At 37.5% G+C, this 25,404-nt stretch overlaps 2 protein-coding genes across 3 annotated transcripts; both read left to right on the top strand.

The window, feature by feature from the left end:
- The first annotated feature begins 151 nt into the window (after positions 1-151).
- Positions 152-12,647, top strand: LOC141797760 (heterogeneous nuclear ribonucleoprotein L-like). 2 transcript variants are annotated; one of them, XM_074679441.1, is made up of 14 exons: positions 152-303; positions 1,405-1,520; positions 1,613-1,850; positions 1,981-2,068; positions 2,395-2,489; positions 2,581-2,653; positions 8,889-8,921; positions 9,384-9,455; positions 9,594-9,841; positions 11,143-11,264; positions 11,496-11,697; positions 11,797-11,854; positions 11,964-12,074; positions 12,169-12,647. In XM_074679441.1, exons 1-14 carry the CDS (start codon positions 226-228, stop codon positions 12,225-12,227), a joined length of 1,593 nt encoding a protein of 530 aa, XP_074535542.1. In that variant the 5' UTR covers positions 152-225; the 3' UTR covers positions 12,228-12,647. The 2 variants fall into 2 exon arrangements, with proteins under 2 accessions (XP_074535542.1, XP_074535543.1); XM_074679442.1 differs by lacking the exon at positions 8,889-8,921.
- A 3,426-nt stretch (positions 12,648-16,073) lies between these two features.
- vstm5 (V-set and transmembrane domain containing 5) lies at positions 16,074-24,304 on the top strand. The gene is made up of 5 exons (XM_074680154.1): positions 16,074-16,150; positions 16,313-16,630; positions 21,155-21,481; positions 23,506-23,649; positions 24,035-24,304. The coding sequence occupies exons 2-5, from the start codon at positions 16,555-16,557 to the stop codon at positions 24,064-24,066; spliced, it is 579 nt and encodes a 192-aa protein (XP_074536255.1). The 5' UTR covers positions 16,074-16,150; positions 16,313-16,554; the 3' UTR covers positions 24,067-24,304.
- The last annotated feature ends 1,100 nt before the right edge of the window (positions 24,305-25,404 follow it).

The following is a 25,404-nucleotide window of genomic DNA, read 5'->3' as shown; positions in this document are numbered from 1 at the left end:
GCCCTGAGGGCGATTTTCTTCGCTTTAGGCCATAAACTGTCTGTTAGAACATCTACGCTTCCTGATTGGTTCAGCGTACTGTCAATCATTTTTAGACTAGTCCGCGACCAATCACGGCTTACGTTGCCGTTGCACTGGGCGTGGAAACACGAGCCCCCTTTTTCATGACTATTCCGTCCATTTCCATTCGGCGTCACTACCACCATCCTTTTTAACCGGGACAACATGGCTACTGCAACGAGCCGTTACTACAGCGAAGACGGCCGGGCAACGAAACGACAGAAAACCGACGGAATGGCCACGGTGAGTCTGTAGTGTATGACCTCCGCTGCGTTTTCGTCCAGAGTGAACGAAAACACTGTTGCATTGTCTCTTGTAGACGTTTTCATTCAGTGGCGCGGAGGTTAAAAAAATGTTTTCCGTCGCGTCACAGAAGTCGTTAGCTTCCCCTGTGTTAACCTTGTTTTTCTATAGATGGGACCGATAACGTTCTTAACTATAAACGCAAAGTCATCAAGGAATGTTCTAGTAATGTAATTCGCTTATCCAATAACGCGTACAGTTTGAATGGGCCAGTTTCAGGGCGGTTTCTCTGACTGGGCCTCACCAGAGCCGGGCTTTGTTCTAGTACTGGTGTTATAGGGAGAAGTGCTGCCTGGTCGAAAAACGCCATCACCTAAGCAGGCTTCGCTCGCACTTTTCATTAGTAGAAATAAAGGAGCATGTTTTATTATTACTCTATTATTAAAATACATTAATTATGCGATGTCGAACGTTTTTTCAGAGGCTGTCTTTTTCCAAAAAGTGAGCTTAATCATGACCAGCGCGCTGGGTCTTGGTTGTACGCAGGCGCACACGCTGCCAGGATCACGTTCGGATAGGAAACACTATTCGATAGAACACCGGTAACATTAGCACTATGCTAGCTTTGCTATTAGCATTTTTAGAAAGATCTCGCCAATTTAGCTGTTTTTTTCTGGGGGCTGGGTGTTTTCGTGGTTTATTTGAGTTACTTTGAATCAGTATCACCTTTGATTCAGGGACAAGTGCGATAATTTAAACAGTTTGAAGCTTAACTCTTGGCATTAAGCTAATTAACGGCACCCCTTCCCCCAACTTCACCTAGGCTAACAAGGTATTTTGGATAAAGAAAAATTATGGACATGATCCCTGAAGTTTTTGACTAATCGTGCCAAATATATGTTACACCATTTCTTGTTTCTTTTTTTTCTTTATTAAGGGGTTGGACCTGATTTAAACAGTCAGTGATTACCATGTAAAAGACTTCTAATGGACATCTGATCTGAAGTTTATAACCCAGAGTACATCCAGAGTGCCATTTTTTTTTACCGTTTTATGCCATTCTCATAGCCTCTTTAAATACATTTGTTTTGTTTTGCACAGGGGTATGAAGACCCACACAAGACTCTTCCATCTGTGGTGGTGCACGTCCGGGGGCTTGTGGATGGAGTTACTGAAGCTGACCTCGTGGAGGCTTTGCAGGAATTTGGAGCAATCAGGTACAAAATAAATGCATCTGTGTGCAAAAGCCAGAAAGTGTTTTTATTTGTGTTTAAAACATATGTAAACATTTCACTTCTGTTGTTTTTAGCTATGTGGTTGTGATGCCCAAAAAGCGCCAGGCACTGGTTGAGTACGAGGATATGAATGGGTCATCCACAGCTGTGACGTACGCCGCTGACAACCAGGTTTACATCTCAGGCCACCCAGCTTTTATTAACTACTCAACTAGCCAGAAGATCTCCAGGCCGGGGGATTCTGATGATTCAAGGAGTGTTAACAACGTTCTTCTGTTCACCATCATGAACCCCATCTACCCCATCACCACGGTAAATGCACATGTTTATTTTTTACTTTTCTTCACACAATCTGTAGCAAACTCTGTTTTTTTGGTTTTTTTGTTTTTGTCAAGGATGCTGAATCCATCCTAAACTTGTTTTTACTCGCACACTTTGACAGGATGTTCTCTACACAATCTGCAACAACTGTGGGCCTGTCCAGAGAATTGTCATCTTCAGGAAGAACGGCGTCCAGGCAATGGTTGAATATCCTTTTCAGCAGGAGACATCTGCCAAGCTTCTGTCTGTTCCTCTGACTCCTACTATAGCTTTGTTAGCACGAACACCGGTGATTAAGGTAGTTTAACCTGGTATGTCAAGTCAGTTTGAAACACCTGCAGAAAGATACTGGGAAACCGGTTTGATGAAATGCAGAAGGTATATGGATGTATCGGATGATTTGCAAGCTAAAAAGTGAAATGACTGACTGCTTTGACATTACACCCCCCTCTTGTCTCCATAGTTTCACACGTAAATATCTGTTTTCTCAGTTGTTCAGTAGTTATCTGTGTTGTCCTTAACCCTGTCTTCACATTCGACTCTGTGCAAAGCGCCCAGCGAGCCAAAGCATCTCTGAATGGAGCAGACATCTACTCTGGCTGCTGCACGCTGAAAATCGAGTATGCCAAGGTACAACTTTTGCACAGTATGTTTCTGGAAATTAGCTTTTTATCTGTCGATGTGTATTCAACACTTTCCATCCTCATGCTTTCTTTTTCAGCCAACTCGTCTGAATGTGTTCAAGAACGACCAGGACACCTGGGACTACACTAACCCCAACCTTGGAGGCCCAGGTAAAACCTCAAACACACAAACACATCCACAAGCAACTGCTTTGCCTCACACATGCTTTGTAGCTGCTGGCTGCTGGGAAGAAGGGGGCAACAAACTTCTTTTCAGATTTTAATTTTGCTGTTTTTTTTAATCTAGAAAGAAACATTTTACGCTAAAACTTCACAGCACACATTATGGACAGTATTCACACACAGGAGGGAATTATCTCATGGTAATCTAACACTGTCAAACCCTGCTGTGTGGTAGGAAACGCTGGAAAGCATCCGACTGCGTTCTTTGAGCTCTTTAATTTGTCACGGTCCTGTCAAAGACGCTCTGAAAGTGTCCCCTGTGTCTGGAGGCTAGCATTCTTGTTGATCGTGGAATGAAGTTGTTCTGGTTAACTGAACTTAAAGCCACGTGCCAGCACGCACCAGAGGAAATGTCTCTTAAATCTTCATATGGTGAGTGATAGCTGAGACTGATGTCAGTAGGAAGGTTTTTTTAGGGGCTCAAAATCATTTCTGCATGGATTCATTTAGCATATCATGCATTTGTTGATATGCACATTTCTAAAACACTCCAAAGTTTTGCTGAGAGGCTTGATATTAAAAAAACAGAAGAATATTTTGCTAAACTGCGTATGTTTGCAGGTTGCTTCAGAGTTATATTCAAGTTTCAGGTACTGGACTTTATCAGTTGGGCTTATTCACCTGGTACCTGTGGTTGTTTACAAAAACCATGCAAGGTTGTTAAACTCTGCATTAGGTTTATGACTGTAATTACTGAGGAAGGAGGTGGCAACACAAGAAGGAACTCTACTGATGAGTGCTCCTGATCTGATGATTTTCTTAAAGGGCATATTGAAGGTTAAAGACAACTTTTAAGAAATTGATAGGAAAATAACTTGAAAACAATATCCTAAACGAAATTCCTGAATAATTAAACCGCAGGGTCTCCTGGAGACACTGTTTAACATGAATAAACATGGATCAGACTGTCTCTCCTGTCTAACATATGATGGTCCTCAGGGTTGTGATTATGAGCCTGTTAGGAAAGATGAAGAGTGGTAACAGGGCAGGGAGGAGGACTAATGTCGGTAAGAGAGCAGAGGAGCTGTGGTGTGAGGAGAACCAGAGGAGAAAGGAGCAGGTGAGCGCTGTTAGCCAGTGAGATGTAGCCTAAAGTTTGAAATCAGATTCACTGACTTCAAAAAATAAGTAGAAGGTGTAAGAGCTGATCATAAATCAGCGCGCTTTGACTCGTCATGATAAACATAGAGAGACAGACTGAGAGGTCTATCAAAGTCTATCTACTGATCTAGAGCCAGAAAACCAAGACAAAAGTGGTATTCAGACCTGGACTGTCTGGTCCACTTTAAACGGACCAGGGTTGGTGTCCCACGCTGGTGCGGACTTTTCATGCAGGTGTGAATAGACACGAACGAACCCTGGTGCGGACCAAACAACCGGACCCACTTTTTGAGGTGGTCTCAGTCCGCTTCCAAACGAACTCTGGTGCGGTTCGTGGTTCTCAGGTGCAGGTCTGAATACAAACCAAGGTCCATCTGAACTAACTACAGGATACATGCTCCTTTTGGGCCTATAGAGCCACCGTAACCTAACCGTCTTTGGTTCATACCTGATCATCCGTCTTCTGTTTAGCCACGCTGTAGCTAGCATGTTGTGGGTCAGGACACGCAGAGCATAGCGCCTCCTTGCTGCGATCATTGGTCTTCCTGTTCCTAAATTGTAAACGGTGTTGTTAAGCTGCTTTGAAGGAGCTGCTCTTGAAACTGAAAATGATTTAGCAGCTCTAATAAGAGCACAAACACACATGTTTACCTCCATTTCCAGGTCTGTATTCTGTGTGCCGCCCTTTGTCAGTGCTGTCCAATGAGAGCACTGATCCTCACACACCTGGATGTGTTTACAGAATATAGTCCACTTGCAAAAAGTACAATCTGAATACAAACCGCACCAAACGAAGAAAATAAAGTCCGCTTTTGGTCCGGACCAAACAAGTGGACCAAAGGACTTTTCTGCTCTGAATACAGCCTCAGCTACAAGCTTCATGTCCCGTTAAGCTAATATTTCTGCAGCCATCCACCCAAATGCATTTTTATCATCTTAATGGATGGTCAAATTAAATAATACTGCGGAAGAATCACAATAAACACGACTCGCAATGCCCGATCTCACTTATTATTCACATTAGCTCAAAGATGGATAAAGGAATGAGACTCACTTTTGTTGCGTCAAATGACGCGATGCTGAAAAAACGAGTGTTTTAAAAAGTTATACTAGAAACAGCCACTTCTTCCTCTAAATTTGACCCTTTTTTTGTTGAATAACTTATAAAAACAATTATTGACTTAATCTACTGTTATAATCGGACAATGTTAAGTGTTAATCTAGAAATAATTTAACCTGCAATATGCCCTTTTGGTGGTTTTCAGTGTCCCCTCATTGACCTGTTGGATTAAAGTTGCGTTTGCACTGAACAGATTCGACCCAGTGATACTCTTTCTGCTGTGGTTGAGTCGTTACAAAAACAGCCTTTTGTCAAACCAAGCGAGCGACACACACTCTGTTTGTTGACATACCTCAGCCATGAAGACACAAACCTGTCAAGTCACAGTTTTGTTTTTGCTTTCTTTGTTGTTCCTGCCTTTCCTACCACACCTTTACATGATGCAAGGTTTTCATCACGGGGATTTCAGTTCAAAGACACAAATGCTACTTTCATAGCAGTCCTCAGATAACACGGGTTTCACTCACTAACCTTAGAGGAAGTCACGTGATTCACATTTGTTTGCTGAGAAGCTGATCCTGGTCTTTTCCACTGTCGTCTCACGGCGAATGTTTTAAGTCCTGGTTTGGATGTTTTCAGTCAAAGCATTTGGCTAATTGCACGAGTTTCTCAAAGTGGGCCCAGACCAGTATCAGCATCAAGTTAATTACAGCTTCATTTAATCCTTATCTTCTCCTGATTGATGGGTGATCTCTGCAAAGTACAACATTCAAAGAAGCACACGCTGACAACATCACCACTCAGCAACCACCACCTCAACTTTGCACGTCTTCAGTGAGGACACAACAGTTATCATACAAAGAGGCAAACACCCCCAGAGAAACAGGGGGAGAAACTACAACAAGACACCTCCACCCCAACACGACGATTAGGACTGACACCACCTCCTCACGCCAGCACCAGAGCCACGAAGACAACGCACACGTCTCGAGGGTGGCGCGTTCGGGGCACTGAGCTACACTTGGGCCCCTCCACCTTCTTCCTTTCTTACCTGTTTTTTGAGACACAAGCGACTGACACATTGAAGTAGGCCACAGCTTGCATCTACAGCCCACCACTGCCTCCATCAAACGGAGTCTGGTCCCAAAGAAGACACAGCACAATAACCAGGCCACCGAGAGCACACCTCTCAAAACAAGCCACACACCGTGCAACACTCGCTGACGCCGCCCCGACTGATCCAGTAGATGAGTCACACCTCAGGGTCGAGCTGTAGCCAATCAGAGCGGAGTCAACACCAAACAGCTGATGAAGACGAGACACTGCTGACAACACTCGAGCAGCACACTCAGAGCCCAGTCAGGCCCACTTTGGTTTCATGTGTTTCCACCCACATGGATTTCAGCTTTTCTCTATTGCTCTCTCCTCCTCATCTCATCTCCTCCTCTTCCTGGTTTTCCTCCTACATGCATCCCCTCTCAGCTATCCCTTCTTTGAGTTTAGTTTCATTATATTTTGAAGTCTCTAGAACCTGTGTAACGCCTTCCATGTGATGCAGGTTTGGCAATTTACGGCTAAGAGGAGCCAGCTTCCCAACTGAAATGTGCTCTGGCAGCTTCAAGGTCTCCCAGTGGGTGTTAAGCGGACTATTTCAAAGGATGGAAACGCCTGCCCAGCCACCAGCCAACCCGCTGATGGGCATTGCAGCTTAATAAAACCAGCAATCGATGCCGGCGTGGAGTTGTTTCCCCAAAAGAGGAAATCGATAAAGAGTAAAATGAATTGAGTGGAGAGTGGTGGGACTTCTGCAACAAATATCTTCCCTCTACTGTTTGTAAGCATGCAGTAAGTAACTCCAGACCCTCCTCAGGGAACATCACTGCACAGCACAACATACCCCAAAGCCCAGCACCCAACATGGCCACACAGGACTGATACAGCCGCAGTTTCTCCCTCAGGCTTTTACACGTCTCTTTGTGGAGGAGGGTGGTGGTGTGGCGCCGTCTGAGCCTGCGTTTCTAACCTCACTAAAAACTTTACCCTGATCCCTTCACTATGTTTGTCGCTCTCTCTGTCACCAGGAACCAGGTCCACGTGGTTCCTGGACCTGTGTGACACTGTGGGAAAACAGTCATGTTTTTAGTTTCATCTTAAATCATTCAGGGGCGTGCTTGACCCAGGCTCTGATGATTATGTAGCCGGAAGCTAAGCTAGCTTTTAAATGAAGTTATAGTGGCTGCTGGTTTCCAAAGCTGCATTTCCACCAAGTGGTCCGGTACTAAAATGATCAGTATTGTGCTTTTTTTTTAACAGTAAACCTCATTTACCACTTTTTTATTTTTTATTTTGAGGTGGACTGAACTTTAACTAACATTATTATTATTTTGAAGAATTAATCTGGATTAACTGCAGCTAATATGTTTCTAATATCCCCGTATGAAAGTTCACCTTCAAGTCATACTCCGGGTTTAGGGCAGAAATTACCCCTACAGCAGTGTTTTTGTGCAGCAGAAGCCCAGAGCGCTCGCACCAAACAACCCCCTCCCTGCTCCTCTGCCGGTTTCCTCTGCACTCAGACGGGGCCATATTTAACTTGACCGAAAACACAAATAAACGGACTCCCAACGAAAAAATCTGATACTGGTCTGCATTCACGCTTTATTTAGAGACAAACAGTATTCTGTTGGAGATAATGGTTGCAAAATTTTACCTAAAATAAAAGATATGGAATTTCAAATATTTGCCCAAAAAAAAATTAAAAAATTGAGATTTAATAAATTTGCTGTAATTTCAAAAAGATAAATTGAAAAAAAAAATTATAAATTTTATTCTTTCATTTAAAACATTCCCAAAAAAATCTGAAATTTCAGAAACTTTCATTTGAAATTTTAAAATAGAAAATATAAAGTTAAATCTATCTACAAAAAATAATAAAAGCATTCATTTGTAAAAATATTTCCATTTGAGTTTTTTATTCAAAAATTTGCAAAATATTGAAATTTCAAAAAAAAATTGCAAAAAAATCAGAACTTTGGAAGCTCAAAAAAAGACGAATTATTATTGATAATTAGAAAAATACATTTGATACATTTGCCAAAAAAATGCAAAAACTTTGAAAAAAAAAACATTTTCTTTTTGTCAAATCCAATATTATTTGAAATTATCTGCAAAAATTTCAGAAAAATGACAAAAATTTGGGTTAAAAAAAAAATATTTTTTTTAATTTGCTAAAAAACCCCAATAATTTTTTAAAAAATTACAAAAAATAATAATTGGGAGAAAGTGGGAGTCCATTTATTTGTGTTTTTGGTCATGTAAAACATGGCCCGTCTGAGTGCAGAGGAAACCTGCAGAGGAGCAGGGAGGGGGTGTTTGGTGTGAGCGCTCTGGGCTTCTGCTGCACAAAAACACTGCTGTAGGGGTAATTTCTGCCCTAAACCTTGTGATAGGACCCAACTTGTTCCATCCTGGAGGATCACTTTAAGGTTGGATAAGCTTTATGTTAGTTTAGTCTTTTAACTAAAACCAGCCCTGGATGGGATTTCAAAATAAATAAAAAATAATAAATTGAGCTTTTACTTTGAAAAACATTCAGGACATGATTTAAAAAAAACATTTTACATCCTCCTGATAAAAAAAGAAGGAGCGAAAACAGAAAAATATCCATCTCAGTTTGTCTTTACAGGTTAAATCAGTTAACATGCTCTTCTGGCAGGAAAACCCGTTCAGGATCAGGGTCTATGGTCTGAACCGAACAGGACGGCTTGGTGGGAATGCTCCTCCAAATGTATCAGCTGCTTTTTGATTTGTCTGCATGAGCCTGGTGAACACGCGCAGAGAAACTGGGCCCTTTGCATCCTGAAACACGCCCAGAGATAGAGCAAGTGTTGTGATTCATGTCTTCATATGTGAGGTGTTTGACGTTGACCGGGGAAAACTGTAAAACCTTCTGCTTCTTCTGGTTTAAACTCTGATGTGTATGATTATTGTGTACCTGTACAGATGGTGATGCAGATGGCAATGGGAGCAATGCAGGTGTGTGTGAGCGTACAAACTTTTCTTCAACTAGAATGACCTGTTTTTAGATCATTACCCTGTGTTCGTGTCCCCTGTTGCACTTGTTTTGCTAAAGGTTGTGTGTGTTTACGGGATATTTCATGAATCTAACGTGGAGTCTCACCATCTGTCAGTCCCATGCCTTCTTGTCATGTCCCTAAACTAATTTAAACACTGACAACATTGAGACAAAGTTTCTGCTACTCTGTAATCACTGAGGGGGAGGGCTGTAAATCTGTTAGTGTGGATCAGACGGGAGAGACGGATCACTGTGGGGATGCATGTGTTTGCCTCCAGCACTCAGTTTATCCACTGATTTAAATTCATCCTGAAAATGAAGATTTAACTTTCTGTTGGCTTACATCTGGGAGTGGTTCTGTTTTACTTATCTGTCACCTCTTCCTCTCTGCCTCTCTCTTATTCGTCTTCCTGTCTTTGTAGATGATGTGAACGCCAACCCCAACAAACGCCAGAGACAGCCCGCTCTGCTGGGTGACCATCCTCCAGAGTATGGTGAGGCTGGCTCAGGCAAACACACAGAGACCAAAACGATTAACTTTTTCTGGGATTAACAGCTCTTTGATTCATGGTTACTATTCAGGAACACAACCTGCAGACAGACACGTTCATCTTTTCCTCCTCACTCTTCAGGAGGTGGCTACCACGGCTACGACGAGAGCTACGGCTCCCCGCCCTACGAGGGACGCCGCATGGGTCCACCCATGAGAGGCCGCGGTGGAAGAAGCTACGGGCCCGGCTATGGACCTCCTCCCCCTCCTCCTGGAGAGTACGGCGGCCACGCTGAGTCCCCGGTGATCATGGTGTACGGGTTGGAGCCTTCCAAGATGAACGCCGACCGTGTCTTCAACATCTTCTGTCTGTACGGAAACGTGGAGCGGGTGAGTGTCTGAAAATACTCACACAACAGTTTGTTTACCTGTTCAGGAAACACACACACGAAGAATTAAGGTGAACAATGACGGAGCAAAGATCATAACCATAGGACTTTATAGGAGCCAGTTTGACTCAGCTCAGCTGGGTTAAAGTCGTTCAGGAGCCACAAGATCTACTTTATCTTCACAATAAAGACAAAAGAGTGTGTAAATTTCTTTGAAATAAGTTTTTAAAGTTTATGAAATTGGACATATGATGTCTTAGTGTTTAATTTGCGGAAAAAGGAGAAAAAAAATCAAAAAGTGGCAAAATTTTACAAAAATAAAAGAAATGAAATTTCACATATTTGCAAAAAAAAAAATTGAGATTAAATACATTTGCAGTAATTTAAAAAAGATTATTAAATTTAAAAAAATTGTATAAATTTAATTCTTTCATTTCAAAAATTTGCAAAAATTTCCCAAAAATCTGAAATTATATAAACTTCATTTATAATTCGAAAGAAAAAAATTGAAGTTTAATCAATCTGCAAAAAATTTAAAAAAAGCTTTAATTTGTAAAAATATTTCCAATTATTAAAAAATTTCCAAAATATCTGAAATTTCATTAACTTTCATTTGAAAATTTAAAATAGAAAAATTGAAGATAAATCTATCTGCAAAAATAAGAAAAATATATAAATTATTTTGTAAAAATATTTCCAATTTATTTTTTTATTCAAAACATTGCAAAAAATTGACATTTCAAAAAATGTGCCAAAAAACCCCCCATTATTTTGGAATTTTAAATATAAAAAAATGACTGATAATAATTGATAATTAGAAAAATTAATTTGATACATTTGCCAAAAAAATGCAAAAACGTTTAAATTGAAAAAAAAAAACGTTTTTTTTTCTTAATTCAATATTTTTTGAAATTATCTACTTTACAGGAATAATACCAGTTTTCTCCTGAGACATGCATTATGTTTTTTTTTTAAAGAGGTCATATATGGGTCTGCAGAAATAGTTGGTCTCCTTTATGGGTTTCATCCCTCCATCCAAAGTTTCCACCAAAGACCAAAGAAAAAGGCCCAAATCTTAAAATTCAAGAGGACTCTGAGCAGGTCTCTCTATAAGAGTGTGAATCTGTTTTTAACTCCATGGGTGGAACCAGATGAGCTTCAGAAACAATCGAATACTTCAGCTCACATCACGCCCTGGCTCCCAGCCATCCTCTCTCAGATCCCCGTGTTTCAGCCTCTGCAGGGCAGGGTGGCACAGTCTGAGAGGAAACTGGTTAATCCCGTCCTCTGCGCTTTCAACAGGTGAAGTTCATGAAGACTAAGCCCGGAGCCGCCATGGTGGAGATGGGGGACTGTTACGCTGTCGACCGAGCCATCACCAACCTGAACAACAACTTTCTGTTTGGACAGAGGATAAACGTTTGGTGAGTTGACTCTGACCCTCAGAGGCCTCAGCAGAGAGAGTGAGAGTGCTGCTCCAGGAATGTGTTTAACGAAGCGCTGACAGACGAGCAAACGACTTCTTCTCTGAGCGTTTAGGAAACAGAGGCTGTGCTCAGAGAGGTCACCGGCTTATCTCATCTTCAATGATCCACAGCCAGTGTTTTTAAGGGCATCAAAAACGTCTCTAACGTTGTCGTCCTCGCTCCTCGCAGCGTGTCCAAGCAGCAGGCCATCGTACCCGGTCAGTGCTACGAGCTGGAGGATGGGACGGGCAGTTTCAAAGACTTCCACGGCTCCAGGAACAACCGGTTCACCTCACCGGAGCAGGCTGCCAAAAACCGCATCCAGCATCCCAGCAACGTGCTGCACTTCTTCAACGCCCAGCCCGACGTCACACCAGAGATCTTCTCTCAGGTCTGTAGGAGGAAGTACAGGAGCAAGCGTTTACCGCCATGAGGTCTGAGTCACTGCTGACGCACGCCGTCTGCTCACCGCTCGTTTGTCTCTTTACAGATCTGTGAGGAGATCGGAGTCAAGGCTCCCGTCAACGTCAAGATGTTCACTGGAAAGAGTAAGCAGCTCTGATTCCTCTTCCTCAGACATGAAACGCTTTGTTCAGGAGCTTCGCTGTGATGCTAACGAGATGCTAATGTGATGCTAACGTGGTTTTAAATCATCAGGTGGAGCAGCACCCAACGACCGCAGCGCTTCAGGTCTGTTAGAGTGGGAGTCCATCAGCGACGCCATGGAGGCCCTGGCCATGATCAACCACTACCAGATGAAGAACGCAGGTACAGGTCCAGATCCAGATCCAGATCCAGATCCAGATTTATGAAGATGAAGCGTGAAGTTTTCTCTAACCTGACCTCTGTCGTCTCTCTGCAGCCGGTCCGTACCCCTACACCCTCAAACTGTGCTTCTCCACGGTGCAGCACACCAACTGAGCGCGCCCCGCGTGCCAGGAAGACGCAGATTGGTCCACCATTCCCAAATTCACACGTACTTAGACGACGACTGCTTCAACACCCCGGGGACACAGGTTTAAAATCAGCGTCATTATGTTGGACAGATTCAAACAGTCAAATTTCTGCCCCGACGTGTTGACGGCGTCCGTACGTGTGTCTTTAATCAGTTGTTACTTTTATTTTTTTGTATTATGCTCAGCCAGTTAGCCAACATGTGAGAAACCCTGTTTGAAAGAGTTGATTTTATGCTCAGGTGGTTCAGTGGCTGCGGTCACAGGTTTTGTAGGAGAATTTTTATGGCTCTCTTTTTTTTTTGTTTTTGTGTTATTTTAATGCGACGTGTTCAGTTTTCGTGTCTCCATGTCTGAAACGCTGGTGGAGAGTTGTTTTGTTCTAAGAAAATTAAAAAAGTCAATATAACCTGGTTTACTGTGGGTTTATTCAGTATAAATCTGTTTGTTTCTGTTTCTAACAGGCTGAGAAATGCTCCTGTAGAAGTAGTTTTAATAACTTTCCTCTCTGTAGACGCTGAAACATCAAACAGTCGTTTCTCAAAGCTCACAGAAAATCTGTGTGCACAGCAGTTTCTTTACAAGTCAGTGATGAAGATGAAGCATCTGTATTTTCCTCAAGAAGCTGTAAATTCAGTAAATCCACAATGATTCTGACACCAGGTGTTACAGATGTTTGAAGGATGGAGTTTAAAATTGTTAAACTTGTGTAAAAAAAAAAGATTTGATGCACATAAGGTGCAAAATCAAGATCATCAGTCCACATCCTGAAACAGTTTTCCTTCAGTTTTATCAGGTTATTAATGCTTAAAACACACAGCCCTTTAAAGGAAATGTGTCTGCTTAAACTGTATCTCGCACAGATTTTCTGATGAGGACGGATTAAAGATTGGGAGCAGATGTTACAGAGGATGCTAACTGTGACATTAGTCTCTCTGTGACGTCTTTTGCTTAAATAAAGGATGAAACCGTGGAATAAAAGCCACAAAGAGCTCAACTGACACCATGCAAAACCAAAACCCAAACCTGTTGTAAAATATCGGAGCTGTGGCGCCCTCTAGTGGACTGCTTGGCTTACTGCAGTTTATTCAGATTTAACCCCCAAAGAAACTTTTCTCATTTTTTTTCAGACCAAGGACCACTTATCCCCCCAGAAAACTCATGCGGACCACCACAAGCTAAACAGCCCCAGGACAACACTCCGAGAACAAACCCGTATACTATAAACTCAAATCAAATATGTTACAACTTGCTAGGGCTGCAACAAACGATTATTTTGAAAATGGATCATACGCCAATTATTTTATGACTAAAATCATATATTTTATTTCTTTAATTCCCTTTATTGAGAACTAGTTTTTTTTTTAACAAAATGACATGCTAGCATAAAAAAAATTCACTAATTTCCTCATAGTTTGATGTTTTGTTTGTTGTTTTCGTTTAGAATGAGGGAGAAAATGGACCTTAAAATCTGAGTATAACTACATTACTGACACATTATTCCAAAATACTTGAAATTTCCATTATTTAAATACTTAAGTACTTAGATTAAATTAAACTGCTCAACGCCTTAATGAACCAATTTTTGTAGATTTTATCAAGAAGTCTTTTTTCGTGAATGTTCCATTAAAAACAATTTCCTCACAGTCTTTGCGGACCACTAGGGGGCACTGGCGGACCACTAGTGGTCCAAGGACCACAGTTTGAGAAACACAGCTCTATGGTACGCATAGCAATGCCTGCTGGAAAAAGTTTTTTTTTTTTTTTTGTTTTTTTTTTCGCCTTAGGAAAACACCATACTGTAACAGTAAGAATGAAAAAAAGAGTTATTTATATTTTGATACTTTTTTTTTTTTTTTCTTCAAAAACACATGGACACTGATAATGTTTGGTTTTTTTTTGTCTTAAAATAGATCAAATAAACATCATCTAAACAGTTTTTCAATAAATAAATGAATTGTTATATATATATATATATGTTTATATATATATATATGTTTATATATATATATATATATATATATATGTTTATATATATATATATATATATATATATATATATATATGTTTATATATATATATATATATATGTTTATATATATATATATATATATATATGTTTATATATATATATATATATATATATATATATATATATATATATATATATATATATATATGTTTATATATATATTTATATTGCCTTAGGGAAACACCGTACCGTAACGGTCAGAATGAAAAAAAGAGTTATTTATTTATATTTCGACACTTTTTTTTTTTTCAAAAACACATGGATACTGCTTGATTGCCTCAACAGTTTACACTGCATGCCATCAAAAGTGTAAAAACGTTTTTTTTAAATAACTCATTTTATAACATTTCTAACACCGTACCATTTAGTAACGTCCCATTGAAATGAATGGGTCGAGGAGTCTAAACACATTTTATTAACCAAAGATGCCATTTCTTTTGCTTTCAGTAGCCTTTTCACTGTGGGAAAAATGTGTGAAGGATCTGTGATCTGTGAAGAAAGCTCAGAAAATTTACTCTGGTCGACCAGAGCAGACAGTTTAGGTCTGAACTTTACTAAAACCAACATCAGATTCATCCTGATGGAAACTGAAGAAGTCAAAATGAAATTAATGACCAGTTTGTTTTTGAACAGTTTGTAAACACTTATATGTTTTCATGGTGGTACAGTGTTCCCTCAGGGCAACATTTGCATTTTTACACATTTCTAAAATTAAACAGCAAATAAAATAAATTAAACTATTAGAGATTAAGTTTTATTTTTCTATTAATATGAAGATTTTTTATCTTAACTAAGAGAGGCCTTGTAAAAAAAAGTTATTGGATGGTTTTGAGGAGGGAAATTGGCTAAATTGGTCTTAGCAAGAAAGTAATTCTGTCTGACCTCCAGAGGGTCACATGACAAATTCAAACACTGCTATTGGTTAGTGTTAGACTTCGGTTTATAAATGTTTTTATTTGTATATTTTGTCTTTTTTTTCTTTTTTTTTTAGGTTTTTGGTTTCTGTTTAAAGCCAATCAGTTTTTCTAGTCTGACACTCTGCTGCCACCTGGTGTTCTGGAGTATAAACTGCAGTGTATTATTGGCCCTTAGCATTGTAGTGGTGCAAAAACTATTTTTACACTTTTTCAACAAAATCCAACATTTATTTAATTTCTCTTGAGTCACTATTTATAAATATATAAAAACTGTTGACAGCATCAGTTTAACCCTTTATTACAGTTTCTCACAGGAAGAGGAAATAATTTTAGACGGCTTTAGAGTGAAACAAAAAAAAAGTAAATAAATAAAATAAATTTAAAAAATAAAGTATTTAGTTTTTCTGAGTGTTTTTAAATTGGGATGGATTTAAAATGCTCATAAATAACAATAATATTTTTTATTATTATTATTATTATTTAAAGCCATTGAAAGGTCAGTGTGGCTGGTTGTTGTTTATTGTTTAGACCTGAGTGTAAACACAGTGAGACTCATTTGACAGTCTGATTAAAGGTGTGGCAGCTCTTACTCAAAGATTATCACCTCGTCCTCGCTGGGTCTGAAGTTTCTGATGTTTGGACCAAAGAGCAGAGACTGAAACAGACTCTGAAACAGACTCTGAAACGTCTGAAAACGTGCTTCTCTGAGGAGTCATTCACTCACAGCCCGAGCACCAAGCGTCTAAATTTGGTTTGTGTTTCTCTGAGTCGGTGTGACCTCCTCCTTTGCGCTTCTCTCTGCAAACGCACCAAACACACACTTCCTGTTTGACGTGTTTGACCAGGTGTGTCACTTCATGAATACCAGCTGCTTCAGCCAACCTGCTCTCAGTCTGCTGCCGTCCTCCGTTCAGCCGGGGCAGGAAGTGGGGGAGGTCGCAGGTACGCTGACACACACACACACACACACACATGTGTTTGCTCTCTATCCTTCTCTCCTTCAGTGTGTGTTTCTGGGCGTGTGTGTGTGTGTGAGTGTGTGTGAGATCACAGCGCGCTGAGTACATGTTTGTTCAGTAATCTCTGGCTCGACCTGTCTGATAGGTGGAGGCTGGCTGGCACCGACTTGCACAGGTATGAGGAGAAATCCAGCACAGGCGTAAAGAGAGGAGGGAAGCTGCTGCTGCGCTGACTTCTGAGGAGAACGACACACACACACACACACACACGGGGACACACACACACCTGCTGATCGAGGAGGAAAGCAGAAAGGAGACGACTTCAGGATGTGAAACAACCTGGGGGAGCTTCTTCTTCTTGGCTCGTCCGATGGATCTGGGATTCTGATGTGGCATTTCAGGCTGTGGGACGTTCAGGATGTGGCTGTGTTTATCAGCATCACGCTCTATTTATGTCACCTAGGTAAGCACTTTTACCTCACGCCTGTAAACATCAGCTCCAGAGGAAACCCAGAGGAGTTAAAGTTAGTTTATCCTGCTGAGTTAAAACCTGTTTGGATTCCTTCACACAGCTCCAGAGAAATAATCTGACCTCCTGTAACTATTTCATCATGGTTGGTTTGTCTTAGAGGAGTCGTCCTCCCACTCAGCGTCTGTGTGTCTGAGTCAGCGCGCTGCTCTCAGGTGAATTCTTCACCTGTGCCTCATTAAGCAAACACAGCACCAGCAGAACCAGATCCCAGCCTCAAAGTGCTGAGAAAATATTTAAAGAGGGGCGACGCAGACCGACACACAGAGAAACAGACAGACCTAGATTGGCTCTTTCTCAGCGTGTTTGACCAGTTTCATTCCTCTTCCTTAGATCAGAGAAAAAACTGAAATCTCACCAAGTGTTTTTGTCTGATTTTCAGTGAAAAATGTTTTTTTTAGACTCAATCTGAGCCACATTCACCTGAGCAGTCCAGAAAAATGTCTGATTTCAAGGTATTGAAGATAAAAATGAGCTTAAGATTACTTGTACCAAGAAACACAGTTTTTTAAAAATTTGCTGAAATAAAAGAAATAATTTAAAAAAAATGGCAAAAGTTCCAAAAAAAATAAAATTTCAAAACCAAGCAGAAATGTGAAAAAAAAATATTGAAAGAAATTTTATTAATTTAACAAATTTGCAAAATAATTTAAAAATATTTTACATTTTCATAAGGTTTTTGAAATTAAAAAAATAAATAATAAAAATAATGTATAATTTGAAAATTTGAAAAAAATTCAAAAATAGATAAAATGTTAAAAAAAAAAAACCTACAAAATAACATAACAAATTGAAAAATGACATTTTTAGAATTGCCATATATTTGCAAATAGGCATCTCAATCTGAGCCACATTCACCTGAGCAGTCCAAATAAATGTCTAAAAGTTATTAAAGACAAAATTGAGTTCAAGATTGTTTATACCAAGAAACACAGTTTTTACAAATTTGCTGAAATAAAAGAAATAATTTTAAAAAATTGGCAAAAGTTTCTAAAAAAAAAAGTTTTAAAACTAAGCAAAAATTTTAAAAAAGAAAGAAATTTTATACATTTGCAAAATAATTTTGAAATATTTTATATTTTCGTAAGGTTTTTGAAATTTTAAAAATAAAAAATTAAAAAGTTGTATAATTTGAAAATTTGCAAAAAAAAATTAAAATGTAAAAAAAAAAAAAAAAGACTTCAAAAAATTTTAAAATAAAAAATTCACACTTTTAGAATTGCCATGTATTTGCAAACATGCATCTATAGCCTGCAGATTGTCAGCTAAATGTATCCATACACACAGAATTAGAATCTGTATTCTCTTCCAGAAAAAAGGTAAATAAAAAAAATGGAATGAAACAAGAAAAAATTGCTTAAAACTTGAATCATGTCCTAATACAAGAAACTTTTCTCTTGTTCCATTGGCAATTTTTTTTATATTATTTATTTATTTTATTAAAATTTGTTTTAAGCAATTGAGATCTCATTTTGTCTCATTTTGACAAGTTTTTATCTTATTTTCAGTAGAAATTGTCTTATTATACTCGATTTGAGCCACATTGATTTTAGGATATTTAAAGACAAATTGAGGTCTGAATTTTTTGTAGTAAGTAAGAAAATAAATCTGACATTATTCTAGTTTCAAGCAAATTTTTGTCTTTAAATAACTTGAAACCAGACATTTTTTTGGAATGATCAGATGAATGGTGCTCATATCGAGGATAATAAGACAATTTCTCCTGAAAATCAAACAAAAATTCTTGTCAAAATGAGACAAAATGAGATCTTAATTGCTTAAAACACATAAAAAAAATCTGCCAATGGAACAAGAGAAAAGTTTCTCGTATTAAGACATGATTCTAGTTTAAGACATTTTTTCTTGTTCCATTGGCAGATTTTTTTTTTCTACCTTTTTTCTGGCAGAAAATACAGATTTTAATTATGTGTGTATAGATATATTTACCTGACAATGTACAGGCTGTAGATGACTGTTTGCAAATATATGATAATTCTAAAAATGTTTGTATTTTTTGAAAATTTTTCATTTTTATTTTTTTAAGTACTTTTTGAATTATTTTTAATTTTATCTATTTTTGAATTTTTTGCAAATTTTCAAATGATACATTTATTTTTTTATTTTAATTTCAAAAACCTTACCAAAATGCAAAATATTTTAATTTTTTTTTTTGCAATTTATTACATTTCTTTTCTTTTTTTTCCTAATTTCTGCTTAGTTTTTTTTTCAGAAACTTTTGCAGTTTTTTTTTAATTGAATTTTTTATTTCAGCAAATTTGTAAAAACTGTGTTACTTGGTACAAGCAATCTTGAGTTCAATTTTTGTCCCGAAATAACTTGATATCAGAGATTTTTCTGAACTGATCAGGTGAATGTGGCTCACATCGAGGATAATAAGACAATTTCTCCTGAAAATAAGACAAAAACACTTGATAAGATTTTCGTTTTTTAGTGTATTAAAACAGGAGAACTGTTACTCATGCTACAGGCTCTGAGGCCACACACACGAGCCACTCACACCTTCCCAACAGGTCAGCTCGCTGCCAGAACCCCTGACCCCTCACAGAGACCCTAACGCTGGTCTCTGCTGGTCTGTGTGATCTGACACAGTTGGATTATTTACAGGAGGACGTGACGTGTGGTGGATGGATAACCAGAAAGAGAAAGGTTAAAACAGGTCACACAGAGTTATAAACACCGTTACCTCTGAGCTACTGTTTAACCCTGGTCCAAGTAGGGCAGCTATCACACGACAAACCTCTCAATAAATCACCTCAGAGCTTTTCTCTGACCCACTTATCCCCCGCTGTAAACACTCGTTAGAGTTACAGACTGAACTCATCCACAAACACTCTGCTCACTGCAAAAAGTTTTTGTCTGGTTGTTCTCGGTCTGATCAGAGGTCTGCAACCTTTACTTTGATAGGAGCTGTTTTTCCTCAGCTCACCTGGATTAAAGTCACTCAGGAGCCACAAAATCTACTTTATCTTCACGATAAAGATAAAAAAAAACACTGGATCAAATTTTATACGTGGTTAAAATCTAGGGAATAATTACTGAAACAAGCAGTGGCATGTAATGTCTTAATTTTTTTTATTCTATTAAACTTGCAAAATAATTCATAAAATTTAGAAATTATATAAACTTTTTTTTAACAGTTTTGAATTTTTTTTTTAAAGAAATTTCAAAAGGTTGCAAATATTTCAGAATTTTTCACATTTAAAAAATTGCAAAAATATATATATTTACATTAATTCTTTAACAATTTTGAAATTTTGATGTAAAAAGAAATTTTCAAGATTTTAAAAAATATACTTGAATTTTATAAAATAGGTAGATATTGTTTCTCAACTCATCATTTTTTGTTGTTTACTGATGTGTTGTCAAATATCAAGTATGACATGTGGCAATTAAAAAAAAATAATAATCAAATTTTAGATTTTTTTTTCCATTTCAATGTTTTTTGAAACTTCTAAAATGTGCAATTATTTCAGAAAATTAACAAAAATTTTGAAAAAAAAAAGAAATTCAAAAATTTGCCAGAAAATTTAATTTCTAAATAAAAAAAAGTAATAAATTTGCAAAAAAAATTTAGTTTTTAAAAAGAATGCTTACATTTGATAAAAATTTATTGATAATATTGCTAAACATATCTTTTTTTTTTTTTTTTTTTTTTTTTTTAAGGAAATAAACTTGAATTCTATAGGATTAGTAGATAATAGTTCTTAACTCAACTTTTTTTGTTGGTTGCTGATGTCTTGTCACATATCGAGCATGTATATTAAGCTGGCAATTTAAAAAAAAAATAGATTTTTTTTCTGTTTTCAATGTTTTTTGAAAATTTTAAAATATGCAAAAAATATATATATATAATCATATACAAAAATTTCAGAAAGTAAAAAAAAATTTTTGAAAAAAAGAAATTTAAAAGTTTGCCAAAAAAAATCAATTATGAAATTGTGAAAAAAAAACTTAATCTTGATAATATATATTGACAAGCTCACTGTTTTTTATTCTTTGCTCATGTCTTGCCACATATCAATCATGTATATTAATCTGTCACGTTGTCAGTTAAATGAATCCATCCTCACAGAATTAAAATCAGTATTTTCTTCCAGATTAGTCTTTTTGTAGATGTAGTTATCTTCCCAGGGCTGTAAAACTTGAGGTTAGCCACAGGTGCATGGAAAGTTGGTGGGCTGTTGATGTTGTAGGAGGTGAAGTAGAGCGGTGGCAGGCTTTATTGACAGATGGGATGAAGATTTAGTTCATTAATGTCTTAGTTTATTATTATATTTTCAGTTGTTTCAGTGCAGGAGGTCATAATGTTTTGGTTTATCAGTCTAAAACTGTCTCAGCAGCTTCCTTCACTCTGTCTGTGTCCTCCTGATGTGTCCTCCTGATGTGTCCCCTGTGATCTATGATCAGCTTTTAACTCGTCTCCGTCTCTTCCTGCAGCTGGAGCCATCTCCATCCACTCCCCCCAGAGGAGCCTGACGCGCTCGGTGCAGGAGGACGTCTTCTTCTCGGTGGATGTGACCTGCGTTGGGATCCCCACCGTTCAGTGGACCTTCATGTCCGGGGCGGTGAGCCGCACCATCGGGACCTGGAGGCGGGGGGCGTTCACCAACATAACGCTGGATTACAGCAGCAGAGTGCAGCACTACGACAACGGCTCCATGGGCCTGTCCGACCTCAGGCTGCCGGACGCCGGATACTACGTGGTCACGGTCACTGACGCCACAGGAAGCAGCAAGGACACGGGGTTTGTCCTGAAAGTTAACGGTGAGTGGGGGCGGACCCTGATCTGACCTCAGAGATCCTTGGACCGCCAGGCTCCAGGTCTGAGCTCCTCTGGTCCAGGTCTGAGCTCCTCTGGTCCAGGTCTGAGCTCCTCTGGTCCAGGTCTGAGCATGAAGTGAAGCCACAGCTGTGAGCTCCACTCAGACTGCCTTAACATGAGGGTGCCTTGCTCAACAGCACTAAGGCAACATGTGTTTGCTTATTTCTCAAGCGTGTCTGGATATTTGGATGTGTGAGGCGGCCTCTGAGCCTCTGAGCGTCTGTGTTGGTGGAAGAGGAGCCGCTGAGCTCAGGCTGCTCCTGTGACTCAAACCTTTCCTCATCATGAAAATCAGCTTCATTTTTCTTTTTCTACAAATTTATGTTTTTAAAGGTTTTTACTGCTTTCATGTGGTGATAGACACTTAATGAAATGAGTTTCAGAGTTACAGGATAATGCACCTGAACGTGTCCTCAAGACAGAACTGTTAAAAAAAAACTTGTTCATTAATGTAAAAAAATAATTTGTACCAGATTTACACATTTTTGTTCTCAAAATTCAAAGATAACGCAGAGGGAGCGTCACCAATAAATCAATAACTTTAAAAAAAGAAAAAAAAAAAAAAGATTTTGGCCACTGAAAGGAAAATAATAAATCTAAGGTCCAGTCATATTTTTTTGTTTATTATTTTGAGATTTAAGTCAAAATTCTGGGGAGAAAAAAAAAACAGAAATCTAATTTTAATAATAATAATACTACTACTAATAATAATAATCATAATCATAATTATATTAAATAAATAAATTATAATAATGATATTAAAAATATAAATGATAAATAAAAAAATACACAATAATAATAATAATAATAATAATAATAATAATAATAATAATAATAATAATAATAATAATGATAACTTATATTTTTCAGTAGTCAACTCTCTCCTATAAACAATGCCATTAAAATCAAATTTAACCAAACTAAATAAATAAACGTTGATAAATAGATAGCAAAGGAAAATAATATTTACTAAAAGGTCGGAAACTTTTTATTCCAAGTTATTTTATGTTTGCTAAAGTTGGAGCAATAATCTGGGAACTGTGGAGAATTTGACACCTGACGTGCTGACGTAAAGTCAGTGCATCATTAATGTGTCTTGCAAACACTCAATTAAAAAAAAAAAAAAAAAAAAACACTTTTCTTTTTTTAAAAAAATGGAAAAATATAAAAAAAATAATATGATAAAAAAAGAACTACTAAACTGTTTTTCTGTTATTTTCTTTTGTAGTTTTGTTGTTTAAAAAAAAAACACTTCTTTTTGAAATAATTCAAAAAATAAAAAAATAATATGATAAAAAAAGAACTACTAAACTATTTTTCTGTTATTTTCTTTTATAGTTTTGTATTAAAAAATAAAAATAAAAAAAATAATAAAGAAAGAATGCTAAACTTTAACACCTTTGAGCTGGAACAGGATTTTTGAAAATATTTTGTGCTTATGTATTGTTGTCCTAAGAAAAACACAAACAAAAAAAATAATCCTTTTCAGATTTCTTATCAACAAACTTTGATTAAACAGAGGAAGTGAAACCCAACTTTCAAATTAAAAGCCCTTTAAACAAACCAACCACAGTAGGATGAACAGCTCCTTCATTCTGCTCTTGAACGCAGCTTCCTGATGTTTCCTGTAGACTGTGAGAGTCCGCGCTGACATCTTGATGGCTGTTTACCTCTCAGGTGTTACAGCGGAAACTCTCTGACTCTATCGTAGTGACTCATCTGTAAACACAGACCTATCTGTGATCACCACACGTCCTGATACCTGACGCACACAGAGTTAAACTTTCTGTTTCTGTCTGTTTGAGACTGAAGCGTCAGATGTGTGTTAGTGATCCTCACTGTGGGCTCGGAGCAGCATTCCTGACGTGTTTCTGTTTGTGTTTCTGAACAAGCTGTTTGCTCTGGGCCTCTTTGCTCTAAGTGCCTGATGAAGTAAATATGTCCCTCCTCTGTCTCCGTCCTCCAGAGGTGATCTATGAGGACCTTCAGTACCTGTCGGTCTCTGCGCTGGCTCTGGCCTGCCTGGCCGGGCTGCTCATGCTGACCATGTGGCTCCTGGACAAAGCGTACAGGAAGATCAAGGCCTGGAGACGCAGGAAACAGATGCCAGGTAAAGACGGAGGCCACACCTGTTCAGTTCAGGCCCCCTGGTGGACAGGTGGAGAAAAACTACAGCAGCTTGTTGGAGAATAAAGACAGGGACACGTTCAGCTGCTCCAACACGTGTCGTTTATTTTACCCTCTTTCATAAACTAACCCTGATGTTTGAGCGTGGTTTGAGCGTGGTTTTCCCTGCAGACGGGAGCTTACTCAGGCTTTGTCAGGGCTGTGTGGGTGCAGGTTTATGGGCGGGAATGTGGGTTAAAGTTATCTATTGTGTCTGAGTCTGGGTGTGTGTGGGTACAAAGGTCTGCAGGGAGCTTTAAAGCTCAGTGACAGCAGCTCTCTGACGTTTATGTTCCTTTATTCACACGTTTAATTCTCCCTTTGTGCAGAAAATGATGCAACAGAGCTGCAGCCGCTCTGACGGACGCCCGGCTCTGAAGATCTGCAACACCAGGACAGCTCCTAAAGGATGTTCAAGATATTTTTTTATTAAAGCTGAAACTTTCAGACAGCTGTAAAAACTGCACATTACTGTAAAAACTCGTCTACAGATTGTACAAAGACACAACGACGGCGCTGGATTGGATGTAAATATCACTCACAACAGACGGACATTAAAAAACTGTATTTATTGTCACTGAAAAAGAAGTGTGTGTGTGTGTGTGTGTGTGTGTGTGTGTGAGAGAGTTAAAGGGTTTGACTTTTTTCACGCTGCAAAAAACTGAAATCTTATCAAGTGTTTTTGTCTTATTTTAATAAAAAATTGTTTTATCAAACTAAATATGAGCCACATTTACCAGGTCAGTCCAGATTTTTTTTCAAGTTTTTTAAAGACACAAAAAAAAAAAAAAAAAAAAAAAAAATTTGCTTGTAACAAGAAACAGTTTTTCATTTTATTTAAATTTGCTGAAATAAAAAAAACAGTAAAAAAAATTGCAGTTTCGAAAAATATAAGAATTTTCAAAACTAAGCAGAAATTAATAAAAAAAAATAATGCTCATAAATTCGTAAAGAAAAAAAAAATTATATATATATATATATATATATATATATATATATATATATATATATATATATATATATATATATATATATATATATATATATATATATATATATATTGGTAAAATTTTGGAAATTAAAAAAATATTTGCAAAATTATGTGTAATTATGTGTAATTTGAAAAAAATTATATATATATATATATATATATATATATATATATATATATATATATATATATATATATATATATATATATATATATATATATATATATATTGGTAAAATTTTGGAAATTAAAAAAATATTTGCAAAATTATGTGTAATTTGAAATTTTGCAAAAATTTTAAAAAAAGGTTTAATGTGAAAAAAATGCAAAAAAAATTAAAAACTACAAAAATTTTTAGAATAAAAATTTGCAAAAACTAGAAACATTTTTGGAATTGCAAATATCCATTTTTTTTCCTATTTAATTGAGAATGTTTGCAAAAATATCAACATTTCAGGAAGAATTCTTGAATTTGATAACATTGATTTTTTATTGCTTAACTTATAATTTTCTGTTGTTTTACTGATGTCTTGCTACATATCAAGCAATCATCTATAGCCTGCACATTTTCAATTAAATAATTTTATTCACACAGAATTAAAATCTGTACTTTCCTCCAGAAAAAAAAAGGATAAAAAAATGCCAATGGAAAAAGAAAAATTTGCTAAAAACTAGAATAATATCTTAATACAAGAAACTTTTCTTTTT

The sequence above is a fragment of the Halichoeres trimaculatus genome, unplaced genomic scaffold, assembly GCF_033239565.1.
Source record: "Halichoeres trimaculatus isolate MK-OKI-2021-1 unplaced genomic scaffold, fHalTri1.1 fHalTri1_scaffold_9, whole genome shotgun sequence".
NCBI lineage: Eukaryota > Metazoa > Chordata > Actinopteri > Labriformes > Labridae > Halichoeres > Halichoeres trimaculatus.
The sequence above is the reverse complement of the archived record's forward strand: the minus strand, read 5'-3'. Positions and strand labels throughout refer to the sequence as shown.

Excerpts from the sequence above, each read along its gene's own strand:
- LOC141797760 (XM_074679441.1), top strand. The coding sequence starts at position 226 with ATGGCTACTGCAACGAGCCGTTACTACAGCGAAGACGGCCGGGCAACG. Across the intron at positions 11,265-11,495 it reads GGACAGAGGATAAACGTTTG|CGTGTCCAAGCAGCAGGCCA; the intron begins GTGAGTTGACTC and ends CGCTCCTCGCAG. Across the intron at positions 11,698-11,796 it reads CACCAGAGATCTTCTCTCAG|ATCTGTGAGGAGATCGGAGT; the intron begins GTCTGTAGGAGG and ends GTCTCTTTACAG.
- vstm5 (XM_074680154.1), top strand. The coding sequence starts at position 16,555 with ATGTGGCATTTCAGGCTGTGGGACGTTCAGGATGTGGCTGTGTTTATC. Across the intron at positions 21,482-23,505 it reads GTTTGTCCTGAAAGTTAACG|AGGTGATCTATGAGGACCTT; the intron begins GTGAGTGGGGGC and ends TCCGTCCTCCAG. Across the intron at positions 23,650-24,034 it reads ACGCAGGAAACAGATGCCAG|AAAATGATGCAACAGAGCTG; the intron begins GTAAAGACGGAG and ends CCCTTTGTGCAG.